The sequence below is a fragment of the Hypanus sabinus genome, chromosome 21 (genome assembly GCF_030144855.1).
Source record: "Hypanus sabinus isolate sHypSab1 chromosome 21, sHypSab1.hap1, whole genome shotgun sequence".
In the NCBI taxonomy this organism is placed as follows: Eukaryota; Metazoa; Chordata; class Chondrichthyes; order Myliobatiformes; family Dasyatidae; genus Hypanus; species Hypanus sabinus.
The window spans coordinates 20,003,290-20,026,018 of record NC_082726.1 but is presented as its reverse complement, the minus strand read 5'-3'; the positions used below and the strand labels follow the sequence as shown (position 1 = coordinate 20,026,018).

The window sequence follows — 22,729 nt, the reverse complement described above, 5'->3', positions numbered from 1 at the left end:
GATGTGGAAGACGTGGCAGCATTTGTGTAAGTTGAAGGAAGCTGGGATCATCACTGAGTCCCGAAGCCCCTGTGCGCTCCCAATAGTAGTGGCCCGGAAAAAGAACAGGAAGGAATGCGTGTGTGTGGACCATAGGACTCTGAACAGGCACACCCATCCTGAGGGTCGGAGACACGCTGGCCTGTCTGAGTGGGGCGAAGGGGTTCAGTGTGCTGGACTCGAGGAGTGGATATTACCAGATCCCGATGAGTGAGGCCGACAAAGAGAAAACGGCATTTATGTGCCTTCTGGGGTTCTTCCCGTTTTAAAGGATGCCCCGGGGCATATTGGGAGCCCCTGCCATCTTCGAGAGGGTAATGGAAAAGACAGTGGGGGATATGAACTTGCTTGAAGTGTTAGTATATTTGGATGACTTGATAGTATTTGGATCCACCTTGGAAGAATATGAAGCGAGGCTACTAAGGGTGCTAGGCCGCCTGAAAGCTGTCGGGTTAAAACTTTCCCTGGACAAGTGCCAGTTCTGCAAAACGTCTTGTTAGCTATGACAGGCACATAATCTCACGGTTGGAGTAGCAGCAGGCCCGGCTAAGATGGAGGCGGTGACCACTTGGCCAAGGCCCCAGACTGTGAGTGCTCTGTGCTCGTTGCTTGGGTTCTGTGGTTATTATTGGAGATTCATGAAGGACAATGCAAAAGTGAGTCACCCCTTGAATCAGCTTCTGTGTGGTTACCCTCCCTTGGGGAAGAAGGGGAGGGGAAGAGGTGGGATGTAAAATGTGAGGAGGCTTTTCAGTCGCTGACCCAGGCACCGGTGCTGGCTTTTGTGGACCACTGATTGCCATATGTACTGCACACAGATGCCAGCCGAGAGGATTTAGGGGGCGTCCTGTGTCAGGATCAGGGCACCGGGTTGAGGCCTGAAGCTATCAGCCGGAGTTTGTCACCCTCCAAGAGAAACTGTCCTACACACAATTTGGAATTCCTGGTGTTGAAATGGGCGGTGGTGGATAAGCTGAGTGACTATCTCTATGGGGCCAAGTTTGAGGTGCGGACAGTCAACAATCCCCTAACTTATATCCTGACCTCGGCGAAACTGGACGCCACAGGCCGTCAGTGGTTGGCAGCGTTGTCTGCCTATGATTTCAGCCTGAAGTACTGACCGGGGAGCAGGAACATTGATGCGGATGCTTTGTCCCAACGGGCGCATGAGGGACTGGTCAGGACGAGGAGTGGGAGAGTGTTCCTGCCCCAGGGGTGAAGACCATGTGTCAGTTTGCCATCACCGTGAAGGCCGAGGAAAAGGAGAGGCAGGATCAAGCAGTGGATCAATTGGGGGCCTCTGATGACGCCCTACCCTGACTGCACTGAAGATAAATCAGCTGCCGGAATTAAATTCTGGGGAAGTGGCAGCTGCTCTGCAAGATGACACGGGCATTGGCACTATTTGGTCTGCGGTTGAAAAGGGAGACATGGCTCAGGCGGAGAAGACGAAACAGGCTTTGGTGCCTTGATTACTGAAAGAATGGACTCGGTTGTAGTTGAAAAACCAGATCTTATACCGGATCACGTTACCCCCAGACTGACCTCAGCATTGCCAGCTCATTCTGAGGAGAAGTATCGGAGGGTTAGGGTTGAAGTCACTTCATGATGGTTCTGGACATTTAAGGGTGGAAGAGACCTACGGATTGCTCAGAGACCGGTTTTACAGGCCCCAAATGAAGTCAGAGGTCAAAGAATACTGCATGTTGTGCATTCACTGCATACGGTGGAAGACACTGCCTACGCGGGCAGCTCCCTTGTCCCACTTGCAGAGTGCGGGGCTTCTGGACCTGGTGTGTATGGATTTCCTGTCCATAGAACCCGATGCCAGCAACACGGCGAACGTCTTAGTCATCACGGACCACCACACCAGATATGCCCAGGCTTTTCCTACTGAAGACCAGAGGGCGACGACAGTGGTGAATGTGTTATGGGAGAAGTATTTCGTTTCTTATGGCCTTCCCAGGCGGATGCATAGTGACCAGGGATGGGACTTCGAGAGCAGGCTCATCAGTGAGTTACTTGGCATGCTTGTAGTTGAGAAGTCGAGGACCATGCCCCATCACCAGCAGGGTGATCCCTGGCCTGAGAGGTTTAATCAGACCTTGCTAGACATGCTCGGGACCCTGGAGAACAGCAAGAAGAGCAGGTGGAGTCAACATATTGGGTATCTGGTTCACTGTTAGAACTGTACATGAAATGAAGCTATTGGGTACTTGTCATATTATCTGATGTTTGGGTGCAAGGCAAGGTTGCCCATTGACTTTTGTTTTGGGACTGACGAGGGTGACTTACCACCAAAGCCTTACCTGAAGTATGTCTGATATGAATGAGGAGAGAGCTGAAAAAGGCGTATGAATTGGCTGGGGTTGCAGCCGGCAAGCAGAATTGAGGAAATAAGAGGAGGTATGATCAGAAGGTGAAGTTCTCCCAACTCCAGCCGGGAGACCGAGTCCTCATAAGGAATTTGGGGCTACCTGGAAAGCACAAGTTGGCGGACCGCTGGGTGGCTACACCCTATGTGGCGAAGAGTCAGATGCCAAACCTACCAGTTTTCCAAGTGAAACCAGAGAAAGGGAATGGGCCTGTCAAGATTCTCCATCGGAACCACCTGTTGCCTCTGGGACAAGAAGTGAGGGTAGACCCAGAGCCCGACTTGGAGCATACACCTAGTAAAAGGACTCTGTGAAAACACGGGGCGACTGCATGGCCCACAGCAGGAGGGGCTGGGCCGGGCCTCGCCCATGAGAGGGGTACTGATTCGAAGGATGATGATCTGGATGTGTGGCATATGCTGCCTTTCGCTAACTCCCCTGTGATTGAGGAAGAGACTCCTGGCCCTTCTCCCACTAGGTCAGGTGAGGTGGAGGAGGGCTATCTGTGGGCAGCCTGAGTTACAGCAGGACCCTGAAGGAGAGGAAGCAGGGCCTGGACATGGGACAGAGGGGCATGAGTGATAGATCGAGGGAGGACTCGCCAAGTAGACCCAAAGTATCCCCAGTAGTGCCTGAGCCTGAAGAGTTAGGTGAGGAGGTACAGAGGTCTCAGAGAATTAGGAATCCCCCAGATAGGTAGGCCTATGTAGCACCTGGGGAACAGGTCATGATCTCTACTGCTTTGGGGAGCTATGTCACCGCCTTTTGCTCATGGATTAGGCTTTGTGTTTTGCAGGAAGGGCTGGCGAATTATCTCAACGTCATGAGGACATGACTAAATTTGGTGGGGAGAGAGTGTAAGGTTTCACTGCTAATGTAATGGCTTCTCTGTAATGTTCCCTGCTGAGGTAATGGTTTCTCTGTAGCAGCAATGTTTGGGTTATGGCTGGAGGTAACAGGATGCATGTTAGCCAATAAGAGATTACTGCTGTGTCTTGTGAGTCTGGAAAGATGTTTTCTCGCGGTCTTCTGTCGAGGAGAGATGAAGAGGGAGGGTGCGTGTGGAGAGAGCTGGTAAACCACCGGATGGGGTGGTCTGGGATCTGAGGGTCCAAAGGTCAGCGATGCTCGGAGGAGACCGATGGTGGAAGAATGACTACGTGAACTCCAATGTGACTTTGTGCCCTTTTTTGTTGTTTACTTTCATTGAGTTTCCTTGCCAGTGATGGCACAAAGTTCTTCCAGCAGTTGAAAAACATCAAGATCAAGTTTAAATGTCATTCAGCTGTACGCATGTATACAGCTAAACAAAACAGCCTTCCTCCGGCGTCAAGGCGTAAAACACATATAGTTACAAAATAATATTAGTACAAGCCCCTGAGTGACGTGGCCTGAAGATTCATGGTGCATGGTATTTTGTCTTAGAGCCATGTTTCTACAAAAACAAGCACACAGCAGTTTCTCGTCTCATGCTGGGTCAACCACAGACGAAGGCAGATCAGTGAGGGAACACTGGAGAGCTGGCCTGCCAGGACTAGCCTCCAACTCAGCACTGATCTGCGTCTCTGCTCTCTTCCTCACTGTCCCCAGTGCTACCCCTCTGAGTGACTGTAATGGGCACCAATCAAGGCCACGCAGCTCCCTCGCTGTTGGTCTTGCCAATCGATCAGTGAACCGAACTCATAGTATTTTGTATTACCAATCTCCAACGGGTTCTTTCGATCACAAGAAAAATGTTTAAGACAAATGTTTGCACCATTTGTTGGATCCGGAGCGGCCGCTGTGACCAAGCATACCTTCATCTTACTAGTCCACCAGTTTGTTCAGTGTGCATGAGTGACTCAGTCAGCTTATTATAAATTTCCCATCTCTTCCGTGTGGTATGAGCTTGACGTTTGTGGATGTCCCATCACCTGCAGGTTCCCTTCTTAGTTACGCACAATCCTGACTGAGAAACCTACCACTGTTCTTCCATAGTCAGTAGGTGCAAATTCTGCTACCTCCTCCCCAGCTACACTGAGGGAATTCTTCACCACCAGGACTGCATCAGGTTAAGAAGCTTTTTCAACATTATCTCCTCAAGGACAGAGTCTTGCCTTCACTGGCAAAGCCTGTATCCAGAAATCAAAGAAAGAATTCAGTGACTATTTTGAAGAACTTGTGTCTTTAGGACATCAGTGAGGCCTGTGTGGTCTGAGCCAAGAAAATTACAAGAGTGCAATGCATGGCTGTTTAAATGGTGTGTTTGCTATGTAGGACACTATCTTACACTATTATTAAGAAATGTGGATCTCATCGAGCCCATGCAATTAATATCAAGGTGGTATATCTTGAGCTTAAAGATCAGTTTTATTTGTCACATGTACAATGTAACATGCTGTTAACTATGTCATTTGTTTCAAAAATCAGCGAAAATTGTGCTGGGCAGCCCACAAGTGTTAACAAATATAAGCATGCCCAGAACTCATCAGTCCTAATCGTACGTGTTTGAAATGTGGGAGAAAATCAGAGCACCCGTAGGAAACCAGTGGGGTCATGGGGAGAGACACAAACTCCTTATAGACAGCGGCGGGAATCAAATCCTGGTCTTACAGCCTGCTCTATAAAGCAATTGCGCTGATCTTTATGCTACTGTGTGAAAAGCAGAGGATTTTAGAGATGGTAGGAAAGAAGCAGAAACACCTATTCAAGCAGCAGTGAATCTGCTAAGGCCTCACCATCCTCTCACCCTCTGTTCTTCTTCTGTTGCTTATCTGCATCTTCACCTCCATCTCTAAACTTGTCAAGTTCAAATTCTGTGCAACCAAAGCACTTTAAGACTCGCACTCCCCTGTGCTTCTTTTCCCGTGTATATTAATTACTCGTGAAGCAACATCAACGTTTTCTTAGTTTTGATTTATCTGGACATTTCTAAATTCTCGAATCTGGAGTCTCATCTGACATGACTCTATTGAAATAAGTTCCTGCAAGGATTGTGCTTAAAGCCATATTTGCCCTACAAACACTAAAAGGATTGTATCCATAGGAACAGATGATTGGCCAACCTACCTGTGCGTACTTAAAAATTTACCCAGTAATTCATCTGCTTGGCCATTGAGTGCAATTAACATCAGATGAAAGTGTTGAGCTTTATAACCTTTCAATCTGCTTCATAAGTATATGACAGGATTTGTAGACTTCTTTCTGTAGAGATCCTGTTTCTTAGAAAGCTAGTTTGCTGAAGGGAAGAATTGATTATTTCTGAGCGATGTGAAAATCAGTGTGTTAGAATAGTCTCTGTGCAGGTCAGTAATACATCATGGGCATACTTTCCCAACTCTTGAAATTTCTCCAAATCATCATCACCTATGCACTTCTCCACTCCTCATCCATTCTCTTTAAGGAAAGGGTCTTGCCCCCTTCCTTTCCAGTCCTGAAGAAGGATCTTGACCAAAAATGTCAACTGTTTATTCGTTTCCATTAACGCTGCCTGAACTGCTGAGATCCAGTGGCTTTTTGTGTGTGCGTCTCTTTAAAACTAATCTGTTTGATCAAGTCTTGGTCAACTTCCCTAATACATCCAGCTCTGTATTTGTTTGATAATCACAGTCCTATAAAGAGCTTTGGGTCAGATTTAAGTTGTTGCTATAAAAGAAACTTGTTACTTCTGATAATACCCAACTAAAAAGGAACAGTGCAACTTTTGAAATTCTAAACTAATTAGACCTTTGTTCATTTTGGTTTTGAAAGCAAGAAGACCTTCTTGCAGAATGTTAAGAGTTAAAGGAAATGTACGGCTACAAAGAAAGGGGGTTAATGAAGAATAGTAATGACACAGATAATGTGAACTATCATATCCTGCTAGTGAAAAGTTATGTAAAGAGCAAGAAATTCAAAGGACTGTTCAGAGCTCAGAACTCTATTGTGACTTAAAATATTATTTATTTATTTAGATGTAGCGCAGAATAGGCCCTTTGAGCTGCCCAGCAAACCCCCTGATTTAACCCTAGCCTAATCACTGGACAATTGATAATCAATGACCTACGAACCAGTACACCTTTGGACTGACTGTGGGAGGAAACCGCGGCTTGGAGGAAAACCATGTGGTCATGGGGAGAACGTACAAACTCCTTACACATAGCGGCAAGAATTGAACCATTACACTACTGTGCCATCCTTTTGCTTTTAAAAGAAAGCAATGTCGTTTAAGTGTGCATCATCAATAAAAATTATTAAGAAATGTTTTTGTTGGTAGATCGTTAACATTACTGATACAGTCAATATTTGTCATCATCCCTGATTCTTCATTGATCTAAATACCTTGCCCAAGCATTACTATGTGCAATTAAAAGTGAGCTACATTTTCAGTTGAAAGTCACAGGTAGGTCAGACTGAGGACAGGTTGCTGTACTTCAAGGAAGGAAGTGAGCCAGGTGGGTTTATTATTATCGATTAGTTCCACTATCACCAATACCGATTGATCTTGCTTTTGATTTACGTGATTGTATTTAAATTGCCAGGTCTCTTGTCCCAAGCTTAATCAATGGAAACACAAGGACAAGTCTATTGCAGGAGTGATTTGTGTCAAAGACACTCCTCAAGCAATGCAGATTTGTTCCAGAGTACACCAGAAAGTGATTGAGTTTGCTAGTGGCATCACTTTGCCAATGCCTGTGTCGGTGCTCATTGCTAAATATGAAGTGTAAGATACAACAGTTGATTGGATATTTTGGACCTTTTCAGATACAATACCTTTGTTTGGCTTGTTGCTATCCGTGTGTCATGACAATTGTGCCAGCCGTTGGTATTTGAAGGCCCTGCTATGAAGTTCTTTCTCTGTTGGTTACAGATCGTCGGGGCAACACAGTCGGTACTTCTGGTTGACTCTGTGAAGACTGGGATTTACGTGTGCCGAGTGAACGATGAACAGAACCGATGTGTTTTCAGCAACTGGGCAAAGGTCAAGGTTCATTTTATCAAATCTGGTAAAAGCTCCTTTTATAATTGGTTCACATAGGCGTTTGTGTGTGGTTTATAAATGGGGAGGAGTTGGTCGATAAGACAACTTACACAATGCTTAATTCTGCAGTACAGCGAGTAAGATGCTTCTAGCCAGGGCTTGGCTTGGAGTAGTGTCAGTATTGTTTCCTCTGACTTACAAACAGCACCTTGTCCCAAAGTGATCCTGAACGGTGTCCTACAGTCATTGCTCATAGCTCATTCAGAGTCATGGAGGTAAACGGCACAGAAACAGGCCCTTCCACCCATGTTGACCTGTCTATTACCAATCCTATTTTCCTGCATTTGGCTCTTATCCCTCTACCCTTTCCTATCCATGTACCGACCCAAAAGGCTTTGAACCATTGTAATGGTATTTGCCTCTACCACTTTCCCTGGCAGCTACCCGTCACCCTACGTGTGGAAAAACTAGTCCCTGGGATCGCCTCATCTTTCCCCCTCTCGCCTTATATCTATGCCAGCTAATTTTAGGCTCCCCTCTCAGGGAAAAAGACAATGACTGATATCTATGTCGCTCATGCCTTTATAAACCAGTATAAGGTTACACATCATACTGTGTCATTCCAGACAAGACAGTGCCAGCCTATTTAATCACTCCTTATAACTCAAGCCCTCTTGTTCTGGCAACATTTCTATGAATTTTTCTGCACCCTCTCTAGCTTGATCGCATCTTCCCTGTAGCACGACAATCAGAACTGCACACAGTACTCCAAGTGTTCCAGCTTTGACTTTGACACTGCTGTATCACACATCCATCCAGTCGGTCATTACCCTGCCCGATCCTGAAAGAGTCTATGGTTCCCACATTGGTCTCATTAGCTACCTCAGAACTCATAGAACCAGTGTGTTTCTATGAACCCACTGGCCGTGCCACTTTCTTTTTTTTTATTAGTTTTTTTAATACATTTTCTACATCGCTACAGATAAAAAACCCCAGATCAAAATGAAGAACATTAATACAGTGCAAAAATAAGCATACAATAATAATATAGTACAAAAGAAGATAATTGAGAAAGCACCCACATTGAAGATATGTAAACTTAGTATCCTCCCCAAGCCCCGCAACAAAAAAAAACTCCAGACCAACCACAACACAATATAGAGAGTATAAATCAGGACATTCAAACCCCCAAAACTGTAAATACACTTGAAAACAGAAGATATTAATGCCTACTACCAAAAAAAAAGGAGCTGAAAGCAAGGGACCGAACAAAAAAAACCTTAGTTAAGAGGAAGGTTATGAAAGTACTCAATAAAAGGTCCCCAGACCTTATGGAACTTTGTATCCGAATTAAGAACTGAATAATGAATTTTTTCAAGGTCTAAGCAGGACATAATATCGTTAAGCCATTGAGCATGCGTGGGCGGGGCAACATCTCTCCATCTAAGGAGGATTAAACGACTAGCCAGGAGAGAAGCAAAAGATAATATTCGACACTTGGTCGAACTCAGACGTAAATCTGTCTCACCCCAGAAACCGAACAAAGCAATTAAAAGGTTAGGTTCTAGGTGGTGATTCAGAATATAAGATAATGTTATGAAGACATCCTTCCAAAATTTCTCCAAGCTAGGTCAAAACCAGTACATATGAATGAGAGAGGCCTCGCCCCTTTTGCATTTATCACAAAGAGGACTAATATTAGGGTAAAATCGAGATAGTTTAGATTTAGACATATGGGCTCTATGAACAATCTTAAACTGTAAAAGGCAATGGCGAGCGCAAAGAGAGGTTGAATTAACCGATTTGAGAATCGAGTCCCAAGTCTCATCAGATAAAGAGATATTTAAATCATGCTCCCAAGCCATTCTAATTTTATCCACAGGGGCATGCTGTAAGGATGCTAATTTATCATGAATAAATGATATTAAACCTTTACCTAGTGGATTAATAGAAAGAAAGAAATCCATAGCATTTTTCTCAGGCATTTCAGGAAAGTTAGGAATTAAAGGATTAATAAAGTGTCTAATTTGGAGATATCTAAAAAAATGAGCATTGGGCAGATTGAACTTAGCAGAGAGCTGTTGAAAAGATGCGAAGTGATTATCAATAAAAAGATCTTCAAAATGTCTAATGCCCTTCCTATAACAATCATGGAATGCTGAAGCATACGTAGTAGGTAAAAAAAGGTGATTATGTACGACAGGGCTGGAAACGGAAAAACCATGGAAACCATAGAATTTCCTAAACTGAGCCCATATATGCAAAGTGTGTCTAACAAGAGGATTAACAATTAATCTGGACAAACTACTAGGGAGTACAGAGCCAAGAAGTGCAGAGATAGATAAATCTTTAGTGGAACTCAACTCCATTGCCACCCAATTAGGGCACTCGGGTTGGCCATGGAAAAAAGACCAAGAGGTAGCACAACGTATATTGGCTGCCCAATAATATAAACAAAAGTTAGGTAAAGCCATGCCACCCTCGTTTTTAGATTTTTGGAGATAAACTTTATTAATTCTAGAGCGCTTATTCTTCCACAGATATGACAAAATAATAGAGTCTAAGGAATCAAAAAAAGATTTAGGAATAAAAATTGGGATTGATTGAAATAAATATAAAAGTTTAGGGAGAACATACATTTTAACAACATTAATACAACCTACCAAAGACATAGATAGAGGTGACCATTGTACCAGACTCTGTTTTATAGTATATGAAAGATTGGCAAAGTTTTCACGAAAGAGATCTTTAAACTTCCTTGTGACTGTAATCCCAAGATAAGTAAATTGATTATGAACTACTTTAAAAGGGAGATCACAAAATGTTGATTCTTGTGCTTCTTTATTAATTGGGAAAAGTTCGCTCTTATGTAAATTAAGTTTATAGCCAGAGAACTGGCTAAACTGATCAAGAAGTGAAAACATTGGAGGTAAGGATGTAGACGGATTTGAAAGAAAAAGTAATATGTCATCAGCATAAAGAGAAACTTTATGCTCAACACCCCCTCTCCAAATCCCGGTCAATTCAGGACAATTTTGAAATGCTATCGCCAAAGGTTCTGTAGCCAAATCAAAGAGAAAGGGACTTAAAGGACATCCCTGATGGGTGCCACGTTTGAGGTTAAATAACTGGGATTTCTGAAAATTAGTCAAAACAGAGGCAGTAGGACACAAGTACAGTAATTCGATCCAAGAGATAAAACTTTGACTGAAGTCAAATTTTTCTAAAACTGCAAAAAGGTAGTTCCACTCTATACGATCAAATGCTTTCTCCGCATCAAGGGAAATAACACATTCAGGAATCCCAGTTGGAGGTGAATATAAAATGTTAAATAAACGCCGTATGTTAAAAAAAGGAAGACGGTTTTTAATAAAACCAGTTTGATCATCAGAAATTATAGAGGGAATAACAGTTTTTAATCTATAAGCCAAAACTTTGGCCAAGATTTTAGCATCAACATTAAGCAAAGAAATCGGCCTATACAAGTAACACTCTGTTGGGTCTTTACCCTTTTTTAATAAAAGAATAATAGATGCCTCATTAAAAGAGGGTGGCAATTTACCGTAATTAAACGAGTCAGATAATACTGAGAATAACTGAGGAGAAAGAAGTGAAGAGAATGATTTATAAAATTCTACGGGGAACCCATCAGGTCCAGGAGATTTCCCTGAAGACAATGCAGAAATTGCAAAAGATATTTCTTCTGATGATATAGGCACATTAAGTTTGGCTTTAAAATCAGATGAAAGTGAAGGAATATTCAGATTATTTAAAAAATGATCAACAGAGATATTGTCATTCAAAGATTCAGAGGAATAAAGTCGAGAATAGAAATTTTTAAATGCGTCATTGATTTCTAAGTGATCCGATGTGAAGTCTCCATTCTCCTTCCGGATCTTTGTAATATGTTGTTTGGCTTTGGAACGTCTCAACTGATTGGCTAGAAATTTACCAGATTTGTCACCGGGAATATAGAAGTGACTCTTACTTTCAAGAAGTTGGCATTTGACAGGTTGAGTAGACAGACGATTAAATTTAGTTTGAAGTTCTACACGCTTCTTGTATAATTCAGGATTCTTAATTTGAGCATACAGTTGATCCAATTCTTTAATCTGATTAATGAGGTCTAATCGATCTGCACAGGAGTTTCTATTAAGATTTGCTGTATAGGAGATTATTTGACCCCTCAAATATGCTTTCATGGCATCCCAGACAATCTGGGATGACATTTCAGGTGATGTATTGGTGTTAAAATAAAAGGTTATCTGATCCTTAATAAATTTTAGAAAATCATCATCCGATAATAAAGTCGAGTCAAAACGCCAGTGTTTATTCCTCTGAGGGAGACCAGGAAAATTAAAAGACAAAGTAATTGGGGCATGGTCAGAAATCAGTATACTCTGATAGTCACAAGAATAGACAAATGGAATAAGTTGATTATCGAGTAAAAAGCAGTCAATTCTAGTAAAGGTATGGTGAACATGTGAAAAAAAAGAATAGGATGAAGGAAACGCTATATATCAGAGATATCATAATTAGAAAGAAAAGAGAGAATAGCTAAAGCAGATTTAGTAGGTAATCTAGTAACAGAGGACGATCGATCCAAATTAGGATCTAACCAACAATTGAAATTGCCGCCCAGTATAAGAGAGTATGAGTTTAAATCTGGTAGTGAGGAGAAAAAACATTCAAAAAAATTTACGTCATCAAAATTGGGAGCATACAGGTTTGCTAGTACAACTTTAGTATTGTATAATTTACCAGAAACAATAATAAAACGGCCATTTGTATCAGATATCTTATTATGGAGTTCAAAAGGAACATTTGAATTAATAAGGATGGAGACCCCCCCCCCTAGCTTTGGCAGCAAAGGATGAATGAAAATGCTGGCCCGCCCACTTTGACAGAAGCCGAGAATGATCAAAACTACAAATATGAGTTTCTTGAAGGAAAGCAATGTCAGCTTTGAGTTGTTTAATATGTGAGAATACCTTCCTTCTTTTAACAGAGTGATTCAATCCCTTTACATTCCAGCTCACAAATTTAAGTGAATTAACCATTATCAATTGTTAGTGCATAGAAAGTAGCAGGCATATAAAAAATTAAGCAGTACAATAACAGTCTGGGAGCAAAAATGTAAACATAGATCCGTAGAATCAAAACCGAGATATGTCCTGAAAAACAAAGGAAAACTGCGTGGACTGCGCGTGTTCTTTTTCAATATTTACCTGGGCACGAACATACCCTCTAAATATTGCGAGGCAGTCTGCTGGGGGAGATCCTCCTGCCACCCGTTTCCAAGACCCTCGGATGGCGGATTTCGCCAGCCCCAGGAGCAAGCTACTGGGGGAACAGACAGACAGACAGACATACTTTATTGATCCCGAGGGAAATTGGGTTTCATTACAGCCACGCCAACCAAGAATAGTGTAGAAATATAGCAATATAAAACCATAAATAATTAAATAATAATAAGTTAATCATGCTAAGTGGAAATAAGTCCAGGACCAGCCTATTGGCTCAGGGTGTCTGACACTCTGAGGGAGGAGTTGTAAAGTTTGATGGCCACAGGTAGGAATGACTTCCTATGACGCTCAGTGTTACATCTCAGTGGAATGAGTCTCTGGCTGAATGTACTCCTGTGCCTAACCAGTACATTATGGAGTGGATGGGAGACATTGTCCAAGATGGCATACAACTTGGACAGCATTCTCTTTTCAGACACCATCGTCAGAGAGTCCAGTTCCACCCCTACAACATCCCTGGCCTTACGAATGAGTTTGTTGATTCTGTTGGTGTCTGCTACCCTCAGCCTGCTGCCCCAGCACACAACAGCAAACATGATAGCACTGGCCACCACAGCCTCGTAGAACATCCTCAGCATCGTCCGGCAGATGTTAAAGAGAGAGATAGAGCTCCTGCACCAACAAGAGGGGAGAGCAGCAGCACACAGTTCTCGTGTTACAATCTACCATGTCACTTGCCCCAGTCCCCCAACTTGAGGACCAATATAGTCTCAATCATCATCAAGAAAGAGATTGCAGGGGCCTTCTTTCGACAGCAGTGCACACTGCACACTATAGTTGGCAACATCAGAGAGGAACCAGGTCATCCACACCCGGGGCCACTCCTCAAAGGTGCATGTCTTCCAGGCCACCAGGCTGTGCGCGAGTCTGAGAATGAAAACCCAGTGCCTGTGGAAAAAAGTAGTTTGAGCTGCACCTGTATATCACAGACTCTTGACAGGACCCCAGCCACCCTGAAAAGAGAAGAGGAAGCTGAAGCTGTTTCATGGATGAGTTGGAAGAAGTTGTCTAGGTTTGCAAAAACTATCTTTAGCTCCTCCCACTTAACCTGAAACCTCAAGGTGGCACCGGGCAGTGACCTCTGTTGAGGTCATGGCTCCATTTTAGCTGCTTTTCATTATTTTTTGGGCTTGTGGGAATGGTTTTGAGGACAGAGGGGAGTTAGTGGTCAGTATTTTAAGTACAGGGATGTGGGGAGTTAGAGCCTTAAGTCTTCACTCCGCGTTCAAAGGACAACAATGCGGACGTGGGACGTCCGTGGATGGGGCTGGGATGTTGGGCCGAGAGAAGGCCAGTGGCTCCGCCAGGGTCAGCGAGTTGTTGTCAATGGTTACGTTGGGCAGGAGGAAAGAGGTTCAATGCCCCTCCCCCACCCCACCGTGTTCACCGATCAGTGAGATCGGAGTCTGGGATCCCTTCGTGGTGAGGCCGGCTTTCAAGGCCTGGTGTAAAGTAATTGTTGAGTTCTGTGATTGAGGTCTGACGGTCAAATCGGAAGTCCATGAGTCAAGGCCCTGGCCAGAGCTCCAGGTCTGCAGGTCCACTGGGGTAGTTGAATGTTCAAGGCCTGCGTGTCAAAGTCCAAATCTGAGTCGGCTGGTGGTGTGGAAGGCAGGGAGGAATGCGGCTTGCTCTGCCATTGTCTGTAGTGTTCTGTTTTCTGCCGAGCTTTGTGGGCACGCTACACGGCAGAATGTGTAGCAACGCTTGTGGGCATCCCCCGAGCACACCCTCAGTTGTGCTGGTTGTTAGCAGAAATAACGTACTTCACCGTATGTTTCGATGTACACGTGACAAATAAACCTGAATCTTGAATGTATTTCCCTCAGATGTTGCCTGACCCACTGAGTTCCTCAGTACCAGCAACTGCAGTCTCTGGTATCTCTGGCTTTCGTTCTTTAGAATTATTCTTGTGATTTATGAATGTGTGCCTCTAGAACCTGTCCCTGTCCTTGAAGCACAGACTGGCCCATCTGTGCCATTTACTAAACTCTGTCACCCCACACATGATTTCCATGTTATCTCTTACAAACTCGTTGTGCAGGATCATTGATTCCTTGTCATCTATTCTGGTAGCTTTTATGGATACATGCTTCGCAAAATGTTATATTCCCTGTGTATGATATTGCTATTATAAAAGTGGGTCAGCAGGGTCAAAGCAACACTTTACAGCACAGGCGACCCAGGTTCCATTCCCGTCACTGCCTGCTGGGAGTTTGTACATTCACCCCATGACCACATGGGTTTCCTCCTGGTGCTCCAGCTTCCTCCCACAATCCAAAGGCATGGATTAGTTTGTGATTGTAAATTGTCCCATAATTAGGTTAGGATTAAATCGGGGGATTGCTAGGTAGTTCAGCTGGAAGGGCTGGAACGGCCTATTTCGCTTGGTATCTCAATTATGCAGTGTAAATAAAACAGAAAATTGTGGAATAACTGTGGAAATCCATTTGAAAATGAATGTCAAATGATAGGTTAACTTCTTGGGTATGTGCACTCTTTATTCTGATGTCACAATAGTATGAATAGATTGAAAACAAAGTAGTACTTCATGGGTCATCATCCTGAATCGGTAAATGCTTCTTTGTTAGTTGTCCTCTGTGTCTATTGACACCTCCCTCCCCACCAATCACTTACACGCGCTATGGAGAATTTTCTCGTACTTTACAGGTGGGGTACAACTTTTACAATTTTTCCTTATTGTTGTACAGAGACACAGAAAACGGGCGTACAAACAGGAAATTGTGGTGCAAATGGCTAGTGCCATTGCAGCATCGAGACACACCAATTTCGGATCAAAGAACTGAAAGCAGGAAGAAGACCTGCTGATGACATGTGTTTGTGTTGCTAATCCATCTGCCTGAGACAGCTTCTGACTCTAGTTTCCTTTCCTTTCACCACCTCCTTTAGCAGCTGCCTCAGCTGTTTGCTCAAAAACATCAGCCATTCTATGAATTAAATATTTTAAAGAAATAAAAACACAGCTGCTGAAATATTCCAAGAAATCAAAGCCATTATGAGCTATAAAACATTAATGTCAAGTGTGTTGTAACATATTTTAATTTATTCCTCTGTTTACAATTTTGATTTTGGATTAACAGACAGAAATCTGTGGCAATATCTGGTTCAGTTGTGATGTCATTCTTTCATGTTTACATGCAGCGGGAAGGCATGTGTTTACATATAATAAACCTCCACGCCCAGTGGCAACTGCAAAAGTCCACATAGTGCATACCTTCAGCAATATCTGAATGGTATCAGTCAGCAGTTAGCCCTCCAGACATTAGATCTGATCAGCTGTGGGTACAAGACTTTGGCTTGGTTATTGCAATGGAGAGTCCAGGCAGTCCGTGAATCCAGGCATTCACTGCTTATATAGGATCTCCTTCTCTCCAGGTGGGTTTAAATTGCTGAGAAGCATGCTTACAGAGCCTCACAAACACGAGAAAATCTGCAGATGCTGGAAATCCATAGCAACCCACACACAAAATGCTCAGTGGACCAGGCAGCAAAGAGTAAGCAATGTTTTGGGCCGAGATCCTCCTTCAGGACAGGAAAGGAAGGGGAGAAGTCTGAGTAGGGAGGTTGGGGGAGAGGAGGAAGAAGTACAAGGTGGCAGGTGATAGGTGAATCCAGTAGAGGGGGAGGGCTGCGAAGTAAATTTGGAAGTTGATTGGTGAAAGGAATAAAGGGCTGGAGAAGGGGGAGTCTGATAGGAAAGGACAGGAGACCATGGAAGAAAGGGAAGGGGGAAGAGCACCAGAGGGAGTTGATGGGCAGGTAAGGAGATAAGATGAGAGAGGGTAACAGAACCAGGGAATGGTGGAGGGAAGTTCGAGAAATTGATGTTCATACCATCAGGTCCTCAAAAACATAATGTAATTTTTTTTCATATAAAGTACCTTGAATACTTTATATGAAAAAGTACCTACATAGTGATCTGTACAACTTTTAACAACTGACAAATTTGACATTACTTGCTAATATGTGCATCACTGAGATTGATAAGTGCATGCCACTGTCGAGATCACCAATTAATTACTGCAAGGAAAGCAAAGCCCTTATTAATTAAGGCTTGCATTTCTGTTCAGCTAAAGGTCTAGCCATAGAGATACGATCTTTGTTTTCATGGTAAATGTGGAATGTACTAAATGAACAGTGTGGTAATGTATGCACTCTGAAATCAATGGAACAGAGGGCATTTATCCTCTGAACCCCTCAAACAGAAGAGGGTAAATATCTAGCCCTCAGTATTCAAAGTGTACTTTATTTTATTATTTGCATTCAACTGCCATTTTGCCAACTCAAATAACTTGCCCCATTTCTTCAATGTCTGTGCTTTTCTAATTTGGTATAATCAGCAAGCTTTATTACTCCACACACATCCCGGGGAATTCAGCAAAAATGTTTTTTTGTTGAACTATTAAAGCATGCTACCTCAGGGCATGGTTGAGGCAAATAACAAGGAAGTGTTGGAGGGGGAAGCCAGAATGCTTTAAATGGCATGATAATGTTTTATTGTCTTGCAACTTGATCCTGTGCCATTGCAGTACTATGCGTGCTTTACAAATACTATATTGTACTTTGACATACTCTATTTTACACTCGTAGCAGGGTTACCTCGAAACTGGCAGGGCGAGCTAGTGATTGGTGTGCAGCCTGAGTCCTCGAGAGTAAAACTTGGACAGAGAACATCCTTGATGTGTGTTGCATTTGGAATTCCTGCTCCCAACTACCAGTGGTACAAAAATGGAATACAGTTACCTCATCAATCCAAAGAGAAGTTGACAGTAAGTTGACCTCAATAAATTTGCACCTTTTCATACCATCAAGGAGACAAAACTAAGTGTTTAGTCTGAAAGCAACTCCACTAAAGAAGGCCTTGAGCATGGTGGTTCTAGAGCAGGGGTTCCCAACCTCTTTTTTTTAATGCTATGGACCACTCCAGTAACTGAGGGGTCCATAGACCCCAGGTTGGGAACCCCTGTTTTTGAGAGAACCTGCATGTGGGTCAGCTTATCTCTGACCTCTGCACCTGTGTATTGGAAACTAGGAGTCAGAGTTGAGGTGGAAGTTGGATGCAGGACGCACGTGCTGGGCTGAACCACTTTAGTGAGAGACCCTCTCATTTCTATAACAACAGGTTAAGTAGTGTGGCCCCGTTCATTTGAATGAGGTCCCTCACCTTAAAAATGATTATTGCAGTTGAGTATTTTATTGCCCTTTATTTCATATTAATCTTTTAGTTTATTGTTGGGACTTCAAGTAGTTCTTAGTTTTGTTTTATGTAAATATTTTTGAATATCCTTTCAACATCTGATAGTATGGACAGTCTACAGGTCATCATGAAATGCTGGGGACATGGACTAATGATCTATCACCTGCAGTCTAGGGCAACAAAAATTTTCTGGAAGAACTTAATGGCTCAAGCAGCATCTGTGAGAAGGAAGGAATTTTCGATGTTTTCAGTCAAAAGGGTTTCAGCCTGAAATGTTGGCAATTCCTTTTTCTCCCACAGATGCTGCTCAACCCACTGAGTTTCTCCAGTAGATTATTTGTTACTCCAGATTCCAACATCTGTAGCCTCTGTGTCTCCAACTGTGATACCGGTGAGCCAGGTACTACCTGTGAACCAGGTACTCCCCTGTGCTACCTGTGAACCAGGTACTACTTATGGTCTACTCCATTTAGTGGGAGGACTAGTATGGAGGTTCAGATTGGTAATCTCTCGTTTGGATCAGGGAGTATTTGGATCCAGTGAAAACTGACACAGTGATTTGTGATTTGAACTTGCAGGCTATTGGCTTTGTGGTGTATCCAATGTTCAATTAAACAGGATGTAACAATGACTATTCTAAAACATGAAGTGTAGCACTGTCAGATACCTGTAGATCAGGGGTTCCCAACCTGGGGTCTATGGACCCCTTGCTTAATGGTATTGGTCCATGACGTAAACAAGGTTGGGAAACCTGCTGTAGATGAAGGACTATGAAAAAAACAAACAATATGCAGTAGTCCTTTGGAATGGAACAGTGGAGACATGAAATTATTCAGTTTCTTTTATGGATGAGAGTCAGCGTGGAAATATTAGAACTAAGGTTTTTGTCAGAAAGAGCTATTAATACGATTCAAGCTGGATAGATTGAGCTAAAAGATCAGCCAAGAAAAGGTTTAAAGAGATAAATGACTATCTCATTTTTCTATGTTCCTACAAGTTTAATATGTTCTGTACTGATGAACTATTATTTTAATAATTGCCTTTTGATTATTAGAAATACAAAGATGTGACATTTCAGCCAATTCATTTTGTTTTCACATGACGATAATACAAAGATCGTGATTTTGAGAAATGGCTGTGAAGGCAAATTACTGGATCTTTGTGATCCGACTGATGCTGTTCTCTGCAGGCTAGGTTTGAAAGTGTTTTATCTCTGTACCCAGATAGCTGCGGCTGAGCGGAAACATTGCGGGTCTTACTTGTGTGCGGTTACCAATAACCGAGGACAAGAGTGCTGGAGTTCTGCTGCTGACATAAGCGTAGGTAAATACCAGCACTGCGCTGTCGTTAATATCGCACAGAATTAGATTAATTATATAAAATTAATTCTATAAAACACAGAAGCGGGTCACTCAGTTTGGATTACTGTTGTTCGTCCTCAGGCCACCCTGTCCTGTTCTCCCTTGTGTTTTTATCAAGCTAAACCCAAAACCACACCCTTAATTGCTTCCTATCTCTTGCTGCTATCCTATTGCTGCTTTGTACATTCAGGTGCAAGTTCTGTTTTAATATTATCTTGATTTTACATACCAACAATCAAAGGTGATGCTTTCTGAATTTCATTGTATTCCTTCGAAACACTCTGCTGGCCATTAACTACATGTACCAAGAATATCCAGTCATGACTCAGCTAATTATCCTCATATTATTGTGTAGATGGGAACCATTGTTATGAAGTTAGGCAGGTAACTATGAACATTCTACAAAGTACATGCAGGACCAGTAACTGCTTCTTGTGCTGCTTTATTCCTGAATGTCTGTTCCTGGAGGGAAAAAAGTCCTTTTGATAATACAGAATAGGAGAATGTCACCACCAATACATCAATGCTATTCTGTCTAAACTTCTACTTTATCTGGATGATGGGGAGAACAGGAACCTCACCTCTGTGTCTAGGATTAAGACTGGTTGCGACAGCAAAGGGCTTTCTACCAGCAATCCAGGTGGAATTCAATCCAAAAGTGGAACGTTGGCAGCAGGGTGTTGGTAACCAACTTCTCTAATAGAAAATGAACACTTTGCAATGAAGGTCCTGTCAAAGGTATCAGCTTTTACCTGACGGGTGGGGGGGGGGGCGGTGTTTAAACAGTTGCTACATCATAATCAAGGCACTATTTTGAAACAAGAGCAGTTGAAAGTTCTCTCTACCCTTCAACCACCATTGTGCAAAAGAAGTTATTTGGCTATTGTTGTCCTGTTACCTGCTGCACTTCCACATTACAAAATATGTGTACCTACATTTGACTTAAAGGAAAGTGACAAAGGAATATAAATCAGTCTTCTTTCCATCAATTTATTTGGTTAAAATAGTGGAATTATCTAGACAACAGTATGAAGCTTTCGGAAACCATCAAACATATTCCTGATCTCTAAGTTGCATTGTATTTTTTACCAGATTGCCTATCTCATCCAAATAAAGCTAGTATCAGCATCAAATGAAGTGTCATGACTTGGGCAATCATGGCCTTCAATCTGTCTATTGAGTGGGGCTTCATTGCCTGTGGTGATCTCCTTCATGCTGTTGCTCTGTCTATGACCATGATTGCCCCTGGCAAATTTACCGACGGAAGTGGTTTGCCATTGCCTTCTTCTGGGCAGTGTCTTTACAAGATGGGTGACCCCAACCATTATCAGTAGTCTTCAGAGATTGTCTTCCTGGTGTCAGTGGCCGCATAACCAGGACTTGTGATACCCACCACCTGCTCCCATGGCTTCATGTGATCCTAATCGTGGTGGGAGGGGGGCACAGGGGTTAAGCAGGTAGCACACCCTGCCCGAGGGTGACTTGCAGGCTAGTGGAGGGAAGGAGCATCTTTTGGTAGAGATGTTATCTCCACACTGGCACCCTATACCTAGCACAAGTATCATAAAACTACATCACAGATCCTGTACAATTTAGACCAAAACAAAAACAAAGGCTGGGTGTAAGATGCTTGTAAACCTGGCCTTTCCACAATGGAGGCTGGAGGTTATCTGTAATCCACCAAATAATATGATAATTTAGGAGTTGGCATCAGACAGAAAATTATGATGTAACAAGGGTTCTTTGGGGAAAATGAGGGATTTTAGTCTTCATATGTACTGGCCAAAATAGTTTAGCAGACTACTTTAGTGGTTAAGTTCCTGGAGTACGTACGGTACTGTACAATAGTCTTAGGCACATTAATATAGCTAGGGTGCCTAAGACTTTTGCACAGTACTGTATTGTCAACGTGGAGTGAAGAGCGAGTTTGTAAATCTGACAGGAGCAAAGGATGTGGGAATAGTGAGGGTGGGCATGGGACAGGTGGCAGAGAAGGAATGCCAGGAGTAGCAGTGGTGCAGGTGCAGACACACCCAGCGCTGGGACACCAGGCAAAGTCATTTGATTCCAAACAATTGGTTTATTGATCATTACAGAATGTGTCTCTGGTGCTTCCTGCTCCCTCCCCTCTCCTTACTGTTATTCTAAATCATGATTCTTCTCTCCCTGCCCCCTTCCCACTCCCAGTCCACAACAGAGACCCAGATCAGAATCAGATTTATCATCACTCAATAGGTCATGAAATTTGTTGGGGTTTTTTTGTGGCAGCAGTACAATACATAAAATTACTAAATTGATGTTGAAAAGTCTTAGATACCCTGGCTACTGTATATATGTGCCTAAGACTTTTGCACGGTACTGTTTGAAATTGTTTTCTTAATCCACTATTTTAAGGATGCAGCCAGGAGAGTGCTTACCATGCTTTGGCTACAGCACAATGTGGAGAGGCAAGTTAATACGTTTCTTGTGCAGGATTAGTCCAAAGCTAAATTCCTAATTTAAAGAAGCAAAACTATTAAGATATGAATGAGTTAACTTTGAATAATTGGCGAACTTCACTGAAGTGCCTGAAGTGGGACAGATAAACATCCATGGAATCAGTACTGGAACTCTCAACAATAATTAATTCCAATGTAGAGCAGAAACTCAATAGGAAAAGTGACCCAATCGTGATTTACCAAAGAAGCAAAAAGAAAGGTATTAAGTTGGAAAGGGAAAAATGAAAATTTTCCAGAAAAAAAATTCTGAGGATTGGGAGCAGCTTAGAATTCAGCAAAGTAAGGGACAGGACATTGATTAAGAGAGGGTTAAAAAGAGTGTGAGTGTAAACTTGCAAGGTACATGAAAGCAGATTAAAAGCTACTGCAAGTACATAAGAAAAATATTAATGAAGGTATATAAAGTTACCTTACAATCAGAAATGGGGTATGAAGAAATGGTAAAATGATTAAACAGACATTGAGAAACGTGAAAGAGCCAGGAGCCTAATGAGAGGGGAGAATTAAAAGAATTATTATACAAAATAGTCTTGGAGAAATTTATTCCACTGAAAGCTGATATATCCCCTGAGCCTGCTAGCCTGCATGCCAAAGTGCTGAAAGAGGTAACCATGCAAGAAGTGGATGTATCGGTTGTCATATAAAATTCTGCAGTCTATAGAACAAATTATGGGATGGGCCAGTGGTGCACCTTTTGGAGCTGCTGTCTCTCAGTGTTATTATTTTTCATCTTTTGCATGATTTATGTATTTCATAACATAATAATTTTATGTTTTGCACTGTGTGGTTGCCACAAAACAACACATGCCCATGATAATAAACTTGATTCTAACTCTGACTGGGCCTACTTCCACCAGAATTTGGAAGAATGGGGGAAACCTCATTCTGGTAGACGTAGACTTTCTGAAGAGGACAGTTTCTCTGGCTAGAGGATCGAGATTAAGAGTTTCAGTGTCAGCACAGTGGGTAAGATGTTTAGGACTGAGATAAGAA

At 42.6% G+C, this 22,729-nt stretch overlaps 1 protein-coding gene across 4 annotated transcripts in view; it reads left to right on the top strand.

The window, feature by feature from the left end:
• The window catches only part of malt3 (MALT paracaspase 3), a 134,249-nt gene that overhangs the window by 50,079 nt on the left and 61,441 nt on the right, over positions 1-22,729 (top strand). For 2 of the 4 annotated variants that reach the window (XM_059946129.1, XM_059946128.1), the window contains 3 exons: positions 7,243-7,378; positions 17,271-17,449; positions 19,101-19,200. In XM_059946129.1, coding sequence (XP_059802112.1) covers positions 7,243-7,378; positions 17,271-17,449; positions 19,101-19,200 — 415 coding nt within the window. The remainder of the gene's footprint in view (positions 1-7,242; positions 7,379-17,270; positions 17,450-19,100; positions 19,201-22,729) is intronic. The other 2 variants (XM_059946132.1, XM_059946131.1) reach the window with 2 other exon arrangements.